Raw genomic sequence first — 12,652 nt, 5'->3', positions numbered from 1 at the left:
TCTCTGGCTGATGGACATTTAGGTTGTTTCCAAGATCTAGCTATTAAAAATTATGATGCTATAAGCATGGATGCACATATGTTGCTGTGGTACAATGTTTTTAATTTTTCTGGAATGATACCCAGAAGGGAATTAGCAGGGCTAACTAGGACCTCCACACCTAATTTTTTGAAGAATCTGCACATTGATTTCCAGAGTGATTGTACCAGTCTGCACTCTCAGCAGCAGTGGAGAAGGGTTAATTTTTTCTACACAGCACCTCCAGCATTTGTTATTGCTTGATTTCTTAATAACAGTCATTCTTTCTGGCGAGAGGTAGAATCTCAATGTTGTTTTAATTTGCATATCTCAAATGACCAGTGATGTTGAACATTTTTTCATATATTTATTTTTCATTTGTATTTCTTTCTCTGAGAAATGCCTGTTCATCTCAGATGCCCATTTTTGGATTGGGTGTTTGAATTTGGGAGATTTGATTTTTTTTAGTTTTTTATATGTTTTCCATAGTAATCCATTATTTGATAGTAAATAGCTGGCGAACATTTTTTTCCAAAATTGTTGGTTGTCTCTTCACTGTATTGGTGGTTTCTCTTGCTTTGCAAAAGTTCTTCAATAACATGACATCCCAGTTGTTGATTTCTTGTGATAGTTCCTGTGTGATTGAAGTTTTATTCATAGCCTTTGCCTACACCAGTATCTTCAAGAGTTTTACCTATTCTGTCCTCCAGCAGATTTAATGCTTCTGTTTCAATATTTAGATCTTTGATCCCTTCTGAATTTAGTTTAGTGCATGGTGAAAGATATGGGTCCAATTTTAATTCTCAGCATTTGCAGAGCCAGTTTTTTTTTCCAGTGCCACTTATTAAAAAGGCTTTTTTTCTAGAGAATGTTTGGCATCTTTGTCAAAGATAAGGTGGCTTAGAATGTCTGGAGTTGTTTCTGCATCTTCTAATCTGTTCCATTGATCTTCAGGTTTTTTTTTTTCCCAGAACCACATTATTTTTTTTATCACAGTAGCTTTATAGTATAATTTCAAGTCAAGGATTAAGATCTCCCTCCCGCCCTGCTTTGTTGCCCAGGATTGTCTTTGCTATTCTAGGTCTCTTCTGGTTCCAGATGAGTTTTAGGACTGCTTTCTTTAATTCTGTGAGATACGCTTTTGGAATTTTTTGTTTGGGATTGCACTGAATCTGTATAACAGTTTTGGGAGTACAGCCACTTTCACCATATTGGTTCTTCCTACACAAGAACACAGGATATCTCTCTATTTTCTAATATCCTCCTCAATCTCCTTTTTCAGAGTACTGTATTTTCAATGTAGAGGTCTTTTACATCCTTCATTACTTTGATTCCTAGATATTTCATTTTTTTGATGCTACTGTGAAAAGCATTGTTTCCCAATTTCTCTCTCAGTGAGTTTATTATTTGTGTACAGGAAGGCTATTGATCTTTGAGTGTTGACTTTATATCCAGCTACACTACTGAATTTGCTTATTAAATTTACCAGTTTCTTAATGGAGACAACTTCAACTTTTGACGAGAATTGGAAATAGACTTTCCAACACCATTTCTTTTACAGTCAAGGATCCATCTACTCATAAATTTTTGTTGTCATAGAAAAACATTCATACAGTGCTCACACCTTGGGTATATGGAATATTTCAAAAGATGTGTAAAGTGCACGTGTCCATCTTGTTAAGCAGTTGACAGTATCTCTGCGCCCCTCCCACCAGCCTCAAAGAAGCAACATGCAGAATGATCTTACTTTTGGAGTTTTTACTTATTTTATACTTTCAGGAAATATATTCTGCATGGAAAGGTCAAGAATGAATCAGCATGTCAGTGTAAGTGCAAACCAGGAACTGGCTTTTGCTCAGAGCCCATAGCTGTTATAAAGTGATGAGGAAGATAAACTAGACATGAATGACGTGAGATGCAGCAAGGGACTGCTTTCAACTACATTCATTTGCACACTAATATTGCTGCGCTGCTAGATAATGCACTCTCTGAAGGCAAGTCTGCCTCTCATATATCTCTTTTTTGTAGTCTCTAGTATCATGCAAAACCCTGGGAATATGCTGCTCAATAAATACTTATTAAGTTGGATTAAACTGAATTTTGACCAACACAGACTTGAAAAGTATCTCCTTATAAATGGATTTCAACAGCACTCATTAGAACAAGTGAGGATTGGGCTAGGCATATTGTTTAAAGGTAGTGTGCTCGTGTAGTATATGAAGCTCTGTGCCCACGCTCCAGCTCTGCATTTAGCAAAAAAAGACGACCTTTCCTACACCAATGTGGAGAGATAGATATAATAAACACATCTAAAGGGCAACAATGATTCTTGTGCAGTATATGTAATTTAAATAATATTAGTATGCTTTAAAATCAAGCTGTCAAAATATTATTTTGATAACTCATTAAATCAATTTGGCTGTTGCATAATTGTTACTAATAAATGGGAAGTAAAAAATAAAGCAGTGTGTAAATTTGTAAGAATAGTTAAATTAACCTCCTACACAGGATTAATTGAAATTAATTTGTTTGGTTGAAATTATGCCTTTTCCCCTGGAGAAATTGTATATTGAGTGGGTCCTTACTGTTTACAGGCTTAATTCTCTTAAGGATTTAAATACTTGTGGCTTAGCAAGTTTTATAATACAGTGTTGCTTGTTTTTGTTTTTAAGAAGTAATTCTGCATCAATTTGTTTTGATTTTACCATTTTTACAATACAACCATTTCAAGGACTTTCATGATTAATGGTTTTGATCAAATTGACTTTTCCTGAAATATCAATATATCTGAGCTTAATATTTTTAAAAGATATATTTATATGTTATAAAAGTGATCAATTTATGTTTTGAAAGTTTATAATTCAACTGACTTTTAGCCCAATAAATAAATATTTTGATTCATCTTGTATCAGAAGTGGCAGTAATAGGGCCAGAGATATAGCTTGGTGGCAGGATGCCTGTCTGGCAACTGTGAGGTCATGAGTTCAATCCTGGTACCTCTCCCCAAAAAGTAGCAGTTATAACAGCAGTCTGGCTAATTTCTCCCTTCTTTTGACATTCATTTTTCTCTTTTTACAATTTTACAGTTTTTAGAGTATTAAACCAAAAACTTTTAGGAAATAATTAATCGATATTCATTTTGAGTGATTAAGGGCTCGGAACTACAAAGAATAAACAGATCCAGGGTCAAAATATAAAATAGCAAAACTTTTCCTACCTATTTTCTCACATATTGAGTAAAATGTACTGTAAAAAATAACCCAGCGCAGGCTTGTATATAATAAAGAAGTTAAATAAATGTCAGTTTTCATCTTTTCCTTTATTCACCCAGTTGTAAAAGCTAGAGAGGGAAAAAAGTTTCTGAACTTATTTTTTAATTAGCAGGTGCTAATTTATGAGGTAGAACATAATGCATTAGTGCGTTCATGCATTGCACAACGATCAGCTCAGGTATGCACAAGACAAAGAAATGCAAACAAAACCCAGTGCACAGTTCTGCAGCACTTCTGGAAGGTCCAGGAGAGAACCCGGAATGGAACAGTCAAGTCCAGTTAGTCTAGCATGGACACTACTGACCAGCTGATCACTGCCTAACATGTTGGGGTTAGCATGTGATGCATTTCTCTAGAGGAGTGTTCAGGAAAAGGACGGAAAGATCCTTCTCTTCATTCCCCAAAAGCACACGTGGGCAGATTACATCCTGAACTCATTAACTCAACTTATTTCAAACTCGACTTTTTAATTTTTCTAAGTAAAAAACCTGCAAAGAATTTATTGAGGTTTTATGTGGTAAGTTTTAAAAAAGCAGATAAAAGTATTACTGAAACATTTTGGGGCTTTTTTTTTTTTTGGCATGTTTTAATTTGAATATTTTTCTGAAATATTTACAATAAACAACATAAAATGAGAATATTCTGGTTTCTAAAAATGGTTTCTTTTCAATTTAGAATGAATTTATCATAGGAAAGCAATTTGCTTTTTAGAGGCAAAATGTTTAGAAGAGGCAAAATGTTCTCTCTGGTGCAGCAACCTGTTTTTCCCTTAAGAAAGAAGCAATTCCTATTCCTTGCCTAGGAGTAAAAGAACTTTCTGTTGTCCAATACTATTTCCAGCAGCCAGAGCCTCCCGATGGGGGAACCATGGAAAGAGCCAGGTCAACAACCCTCTGGCAAAGGCTTGGTAGAGAGAATTATTCTGCTTCTGGAGTTAGTTTCTGCTTTTCAAATGCATGAGTCAACCAAATCAACCTCTCTCTCCTCTCCTCTCTCTGTCTCTCTCTCTCTCTGTCTCTCTCTCTCTCTCTCTCTCTCTCTCTCTCTGTCTCTGTCTCTCTGTCTCTCTCTCTCTCTCTCTGTCTCTCTCTCTCTCTCTCTCTCTCTCTCTCTCTCTCTCTCTCTGTCTGTCTCTCTCTCTGGTGAAATGAATAGGAATCAAAAAAGTATTTTGGCTTCACTGAGGAATCCATAAACGTTTCTCAGAATTTGTTAATACAGATGGCGTGAACAAAACAGCATTAGACAGTCCCTTAGACGCCGAATAATCTCACTGAACAGGAAATTTTCACTGTTTCCTCTAACATCATATCCACCTTCCAAAGATAGTAAGCTTCTCTCCTGCAAAACAAGGAGACCCCTGGAAAAAAAAGAGGCACCCTGAATCCTTTGGCTTTTGTTTCCTGTCTGTATTTTTCTAGTCTGAGCATGCAAGCAGGGGTAAATGAAAAGACTCATTCCCAGTAGATTCAGAGGGCATATTTTGTGTTTTCTACTGCCAAAACACACCAAAGAATTAGGTGCTAGAATGGAAAATGAGTTTTCTCCATTTCTCAATTACTTTCACAGGCCTTCATATTATCTTTAACTTTCCTCTTATAAAACACACACACACACACACGCACACAGACACACACACACACACACAGCCTAAGAAATGACTAGGTTCTTTATTTATAACTTATAATAATCCTCATTTCTTGGTTTTCACAGGAAGAGATGACTACACTAAATGCTTGGAGCTCACTGCTGACGGTACAGGAAAGAACTAGAAACTGTGGGCAGGCAGAGTCCAGCAAGGACAAAATTAGCCCACAGCATCTGATTACCAGGAAGTTATACAGGACCAGAATCAAGATATCATAAGCTGTCATCAGGGAATAAATCAAGTAATAACTCTTTCTAGAGGGACACAAGATAGGAAATATGTCCTCTGCTCACAAACGTGGGATGGCAACCCAGTAGGTTTTATATTTCCATAATCTCCAACCCCTAGTTGCCAATACAAACATCTGAGTAATTACCAGGAAAGACTGCAACCTAGTCTACCCTCCCAGCCTTGTAAGACACAGATGTCTAGATTTGAGGGAAGAAAAAGTTTTTTGAAAAATGGGACGTTGTCACACTGGATTGCAGAACAAAATTCTGTCTCCTGGTGGACGCATTGATAACCCAGGGAGTACAGAGCTTCTTTGGACTTCAGGCTTCCTCTTTTCCCCATTTCTATGCAAATGACAACAACTTCTGGCTAACTCTCCTCACCTGCCTCCAGCTCTCAATCAGCCACTAGTTGGGACTTACAGGTACCTATCTATATTTGGAACTTATAGGTACCTATCTATATTTTGTTATTAAAAATGTTTACTTTATACAATGTGATGGCAAAGGGGCAAGGAGAAAATCAAATTGACCCATGCTAAGCACACAGCTGAATTTTATCGTAAGACAATTTATTATTCAGAGGATTTTAGCATCTGGAAGCCTAAAGAGAGAAACTCTCTCCAATCAAAATTCTCCAATCAAAAGCCATCTTCCACATGCATAAAATTTCAAACAGGCTGCTGATCACAATACTTTTTACTGTTACATATCTATCAATGTTGTCAAAAGCATTTATTCTCAAATACTAAGATCATAATTAAATAAAACTGAAATTTAACAATCTGAAAGTACATGTTAATGATTAGAAAAGTTCAGATTTTAATATTCTATGTCATTTTTATATTATTTATATTTAAATGTAGACATATTTATTTATAAAATTTAATCATAACTAACACCTAAGTGCTCTTGAATATAATAAATCTTAAAGATTTTACTGCATATGGGAAAAATAAAGTCCTTTGCTTCCATGATATGGAATTTAACATTTGGGTAGTAGGTCTGTGCAGTATAAGCAGAAGTGTAAGTATAAGCCAAATGCATTTACAAAATCAGAATTGGTTTTATGATAACAAATGGTATTACTTGCTTCTTAATCTACACAAGAGTAAATAGGGAATTTATAAAATTAGTGAGTTTGATAACAATTACAACTGAAATGATCAAAGAGGATTTGGGTTCTCCCTCAATTCTGCCATGAGCTGTCAGAGTGATCTTGACTAGTGCAGTGAACAAACACACTTGGGGTATCAAGGAAGGCTTTGTAAGACAGTGTGCAGAGATAAACAGGATTTGGATCTAGTCCACGAGATGTTTATGAGCTGATGAGAAATCTAAGTCCTAAAGCATAGCTAACACTGAACAGAATGAGTCTACTACTTCAAGAGAAGTACAAATCGAAAACAGTGAGAAGTTTGGCAAGGCAAAGGCTACTTCCTACCTGAGAAGAGAGACTGAAAGAAGGAGTTAAGGAAAAGTCACATCAGAGGCAAGCCTTAAAGAATGGATAAGTTTCTAACAAGAAACTCTAAAGGTGGAGAGTCCTTCAGAACCAGTGGAAGAAAAACTTTAGAATATGAAGTTGCATTCAAAACTCTGGGTCAAATTCAGCCGCAGGTGTCTTTAGCCTGGAAAAGATCACCTAGTCCCCAGCACTCCATTTTGCACTCTTACCCACTAGCCTTCTTCATTTACATTATCAGGCTGGATCTGCAGATACTTTTGTTTGCGACACTTGTGATAGCCATAGCTGTCAAGACATCTTACTTTCAAAAGAACAGAGAAAGCCAGAGGAAGCAGAATCAGAAAGCATTAGGATTACAGTTGTGCCCTGTGAAATAGTCCCTCATGTCACTGTTGTGGAAAGAAAGATGGATGGGCCCTAAGGAAAGTACAGGGTCAGGGAGCCAAGTAATCGGGGTGAGACAACCAGGGCCTGTGCCAGAGCTACAGAATGGACACAAGAGAAGGATCTGAACTATTCAGAAACAGTTCAGAGAAAAACTCTATAGTTAATTGGATGGTCTGGTGAGGGGTAAGCCACTGTTCATTTAAACATCATTCATTTTAACTCCAAGGACTGAGCAAATATTGAACGTCATTAAGATAGAAAAGGAAAAAGAAGAGACGTACTGAGTATGGAGGTTAGTGAGTAGGAAAGTCTTGTAGGACACTGAAGTGACTCTCTCTGGATTTGCAACACCTTGGCCTTTGCCCACCCTCTGCCACACAGAGGAAGCATTTATTAGTGGCTGTAGACACTTGTCTGACATAACTTGGAGAAGGGGAAGCATCTGGAAATATGCTAAATATCGTAAAATGTGCAGAACAGTCTCTAGAAGGAAGGCTGGCCATGCATGACCACAGGGCAGAGGTTGAAAAATTCTGAAAATAGTAGGAACTCCTAAACCTGGACTTTTAGAAAATAGGAAAAAGACAAGAACTTTTAATTACTAAAATATCTGTGAAAGGAATGAAGGAAACTTAACTACAATACAAGTGTTTAAAAAAGAAAGGGAAGCAAGTGGCTGGTAATATCCCAGGCACTCTGACCTCTTTGGAAATATGAATTCATTGGATGAGGAAATGTCAAAAGCCTTTAATTCTTAAAATGCAATGATTTTAGGACTGTTATTAGAAAAGATGAACCTACAAGAAATAGATATGGATGGGGACAGAAATGAATATCTGAAAGTCCAAAGGTTGAAGATAAACTCCAATCTGGATCCATGGTCTAAGGATTTCATCTGCCAATTTTGTGCAACCTGGCCACAGAACCACGCTACTGGCGGGCAAGAATTTTTCTTAAGCAAAGGATGAAGAAGAAAAGAGAGAGGGAAAGAAGGATGCAAAAGAAAACAGGAGAAATGAGGTACAAAGGGCAGAATAAATTAAGAAAAATAAGGAAAAAGAATGGAAGGCAAATTAAAACACACTGATGACAGAAAGGTACAAGAAATTTAAGTTACTGGCTTTAAACTAAACAAACTGGAGTCCAGATAGTCACCAAACATGTAATATTTTTTTTTGCTTTGTCACTCAGACAAGTGTGAGCACAGGTCTAAGGAACAAGACTAGTGGGCATTCTCAGCAAGTTTGTGAAATTGTGATATTAGAATATATTCCATAGACAATAAAATCTGCTTCTTGAGTAGTGGCATTAATGTTTTTCAAACTTTAAATTAACACAACATGACAAATTGCATTTAAATAAATTTGGCTATAACCTTGATCTAGGGGCCTTGGCAGGTACGGGGTACAGCAGGTAGGTAGACCTGGAAAGAGAGAGTAACTCTCCAAAACCAAAGACTGTACAAAGTTGCTGCAGGCAGGCAACCTGAGAATTTCAGATTGCGAGGCACAGAGGATAATTTTGCAAGAAACAGTAGAAATATATTTCTTTTCCATCAAATTATTATATACCCTACAAGATGATGTATACCTGAGAATAGAAAACTACAGTAACAGACAACAAACAGCATCAAACAGAGCAAAGAAAGGACAGAAGGTGAGCCCATGATGAGAAGCAATGTAGTGTGCCAGAGATAGAAAGACCTTGAATTCAAATCCTAGCCCCATCGTTATCTAGGTTTCTGCCTTTTTCAAGTGGCGGGATGTCTCTGACACTTGACTTCCTTCAGGGTAAAATGTGGGTGATAAAGTTCCTGCCTCATGGGAGTGCTGTGACAATTAACTAAGAAAACAACTGCAAAGTACTCAGCACAGAGGCTGGTACTGGTGACAAGTCCATCAGTGGTAAATGCTGTTGTAAAATCTCTAAATCTGACTCCACTGAGCAATGACAGTGAAAGGAGAACAGTGGGACCCACATTCCAATGCAACTCTTCTTCTCTATTAAAGAAAGAAACATAGGCAACATTTGAAAGTGCAAATGAATTCACTGGACTGGAAGTGGCCTTCAAAATGCTCTGATCAATTTTTTCATTTTACTGTTGGGAAAATCAGAGAAGAAAATAAAAAGTCTATTGTGGTTGGATATATATGTACCAAAAAAAAATTTTAATTAAAGAGAGGCTATTTGTCAATTTTTATATGACAGAGGATGAAGGTAGAGTTAGGAAATCACAGTTTATAATTTCATGTATGTAGTAAAAATAATAAAGTTCCTCTGAAAAGACGTCTAGCAGTTAGGCGTAGCTTTTAGTGAACTTGGCCAGTTTGTGCCACCTAAATTCACCCATTCAGAAAGCAATAACACTTAATACAGCTCTTTGAAGTGTCATGGAGTACAGAATAAAACAGATTAAGGATAAACAGTGATTAGAAGGGATGTCCTTCTCCCACATCATAACTAGGACACTCACCTGTCCAAGATCAAGTTAGGAGCAAACAGGAGCTTCCCAGGGTGCTCCATGGAGCGCCAGATAAGACCTATCATCAGGATTTCTAGCCATGCACATTCCAGAAGATGGACCTGATCGTGGAGGGTCAAATCCCCAAACCCTGAAACATAAGAAGAAAAATCCTGCTGAAACGAAAAGTATCCATCACTGGTGAAGTTAATGTGACCAAGGATTTGGACTAGTAGGATCTATTTTCCATTAGATGAAATAAAGTATACCAGAAGCATACTTTACAGGAAAGTCAAGTGACTATTTTTTAAACCTAGCTATATCAACAATTTCAATGTGGTTTTGAGTTTTTAGTGCCTTAGTGTCACATCTCCAGAAATACGCTAACTTATGCAACCCACTTAGGTTTCTGTAAAGTTCTGTACTTTGTATTAAAACTTGAATGGTTTCCACTTAGACATTTCTAATAGCTCTATAGGGATGTTATTATTCATTTGTGTTTAGTTGAAGATATTAAGGTACAAGAAATTTAAGTTACTGGCTTTAAACTAAACATACTGGAGTGCAGATAGTCACCAAACAGGTAATTTTTTTTTTCCGCTTTGTCACTAAGCCATGATCTTTAGTACTAAGCCACAGGCTTTTTAATAACTTGTGAAAGAATGATAATTGAAATAATACATGTAAACACATAATTTAGGAGGATGAGTCAAATGAACAAAGGTGACATAATTACTTCTGAGAAAGGGCAAGAAAATGTGTTCTTGTTTTCTAATGATTGGCCATTAGAATAAAGCTTCTTTCCAGTCACTTAATGGCAGTATTGTGAAGGCCTACTAATGATAATGAGAAAGAGAAGGAAAAAGAAAAGGGGGAAATGATGAGGAATTATTATATTATTGGGCCCTTACTATGTGTTAGAAGCAAAGCTAAGTCCTTCCTGTACCCATTTCTTTTCATCTTTATTAGTACAATAACAAAAGAACCAAGAACTGATGTCCCTATTTTACAGATAAGAAGGCAGACACTCAGAAAATTATGCACATGTTAAGGGCAGAGACAAGAACATAATCTCTAGGACCTGCTCCCTTGACCACAATTAACATCAGTGTCTGAGATTTGTTTAATTATAGGATTTGGACCAAGCAACTATCAAGTCCAACAGTGTAGTGACAAGAAGGTAAATATCCAGAAGTCCTCCCCTCCCTACACCAGCATCTGCAGTCTCCAGTCGTGTTTCTTCCCCTCTCCCCTTATCCTCAACTCTTTGTGCCCTCTTATCTGTGACAATGACTTTTGGAATCACAATTTTTGTTTGTTTTTGTTGCTGTCTTCTTTGTTTTCTTTATTGCTCCATTTTATCAGAAGTCTCTTCTTGTATTCATTAAAAAACCAAAATGAAAGTTCCTTTCCTTAAATAGTAAAATATAAAACATAATATAAAAAACTTAATAGTTCTTCCTTCTTAGGGGTGATAGAGTAAACATGCTTCTCAATTCTTACTTACTTATGCACCACATTTCATGTGATCATTGTCTCTAAATTGGGGATGATTCACACAGAGAAACCTAAGTCAGAGCAGACCTTACACACCTCTGTTGCCATCTTCTCTAACAAACCTCCTCAAATCTGTATCTTAAGCCAGGAAAACACTTCCTCTTTTTTCTATTCCTACTGATGGCAAGCAAACCGAGTTCCTAAGAGTTTCTTATATTTTTTGTCTTCTGCTTTAACTCAGCATAATTAATTTAAGATTTATTCACATTGTTGTATATATAAATACTTGAGCATGTTTCTTGTTGAATGGTAACTCATTATATAGATATATCCAACAAAAAAGTATCACTTTTTCTCCTTTTATTTGACATTTTGGTTGGTCCTGGATTTAGGCTAATACAAAAAAAGTTATGTGAGCAATTTATGAATAAGTTTTTCCATGGATATGTTTTCATTCATTGCTTCTGACTGAATATTTAAGAGCACAGTGGCTTTAAGAAGCTGATAGTTTTATAAAATGATTGTGCCCCAACTACAAACACACTCAACCACCTTATCTTTGATAAAGGAGCCAAGCAGGTTCACTGGAAGAACGACAGTCTCTTTAATAAATGGTGCTGGAAAAACTGGTTTCCATTTGCCAAAAACTAAAGCTAGACCTATGCCTATCACCATGTACTAAATTAAAACCTAAATGGGTCAAAGATCTGAATATTAAAACAGAAACACTAAATCTATTGGAAGACAAATTGGGTAGAAACCTTGAAGACATAGGAGTAGGTAGAGAATTCATGAACAGGACTCAAACCGCACGGGAAATACTTCCCAGAATCAGTAACTGGGACCACTTCTTATAAAAAGTTTCTGTATGTCAAAAGAAATCTCCAGCATAGTGAAAAGAAAACCCACAAACTGGGAAAAGATTTTAGTGAACTCTCTCTCAGACAAGGGACTCTTGTCTAAAACATATACAGAATTTAAAAAACTCAGACCCCCAAAATTCAAAGATCCAATCCAAAAATGAGCATCTGAGATGAATATGCACTTCTCAGATGAAGAAATACAAATGGCAAATAAATACATGAAAAAATGTTCATCATCATTGGTCATTAGAGAAATGCAAATTAAAACCACACTGAGATACCATCTCACTCCTGAAAGAATAGCCAGGATCAAGAAAACCAACAACAACAAATGCTGGAGAGGCTGTGGGGAAAAAGGAACTCTCCTACACTGTTGGTGGGAGTGTAGACTGGTACAACCTTTGTGGAGGTCAGTCTGTAGATTTCTCAAAAAGCTGGGATTGGAAGTCCCATTTATTCCAGCTACTCCACTTCTAGGCATATTCCCAGAAGAACTGAAAGCATCATACCACAGTGATATATGTGCACCTATGTTTATAGCAGCACAATTTATAATCACCAGATCTTGGAAACAACCCAAGTGTCCATCAACTGAGGAATGGATAAAAAAGTTGTGGTATTTCTATACAATGGAATATTACTCTGCTATAAAGAAGGATCACATTGAGATATTTATCAATAAATGGGCACAGCTTGAGACCATACTCATAAGTGAAATAAATCAATCTCGCATGTGTGAATACTGAATAGTTTCCCTAATGTAAGTAATGATTCAAATATATAAAAGTATGTGGTAATCATGATTCCC

The 12,652-nt window shown here is 36.5% G+C and overlaps 1 protein-coding gene across 6 annotated transcripts in view; it reads right to left on the bottom strand.

Annotated features, from left to right (window-relative positions):
* Positions 1–12,652, bottom strand: part of Esr1 (estrogen receptor 1) — a 357,099-nt gene that overhangs the window by 56,263 nt on the left and 288,184 nt on the right. For all 6 annotated transcript variants that reach the window (XM_003468423.3, XM_063233327.1, XM_063233328.1 and 3 more), the window contains one exon: positions 9,497–9,635. In XM_003468423.3, the coding sequence (XP_003468471.2) occupies positions 9,497–9,635 (139 nt within the window). The remainder of the gene's footprint in view (positions 1–9,496; positions 9,636–12,652) is intronic.

This window comes from Cavia porcellus, unplaced genomic scaffold, assembly GCF_034190915.1.
Source record: "Cavia porcellus strain 051 isolate PalLab524CR breed Dunkin Hartley unplaced genomic scaffold, mCavPor4.1 scaffold_22, whole genome shotgun sequence".
Lineage (NCBI taxonomy): Eukaryota > Metazoa > Chordata > Mammalia > Rodentia > Caviidae > Cavia > Cavia porcellus.
The sequence above is the reverse complement of the archived record's forward strand: the minus strand, read 5'-3'. Positions and strand labels throughout refer to the sequence as shown.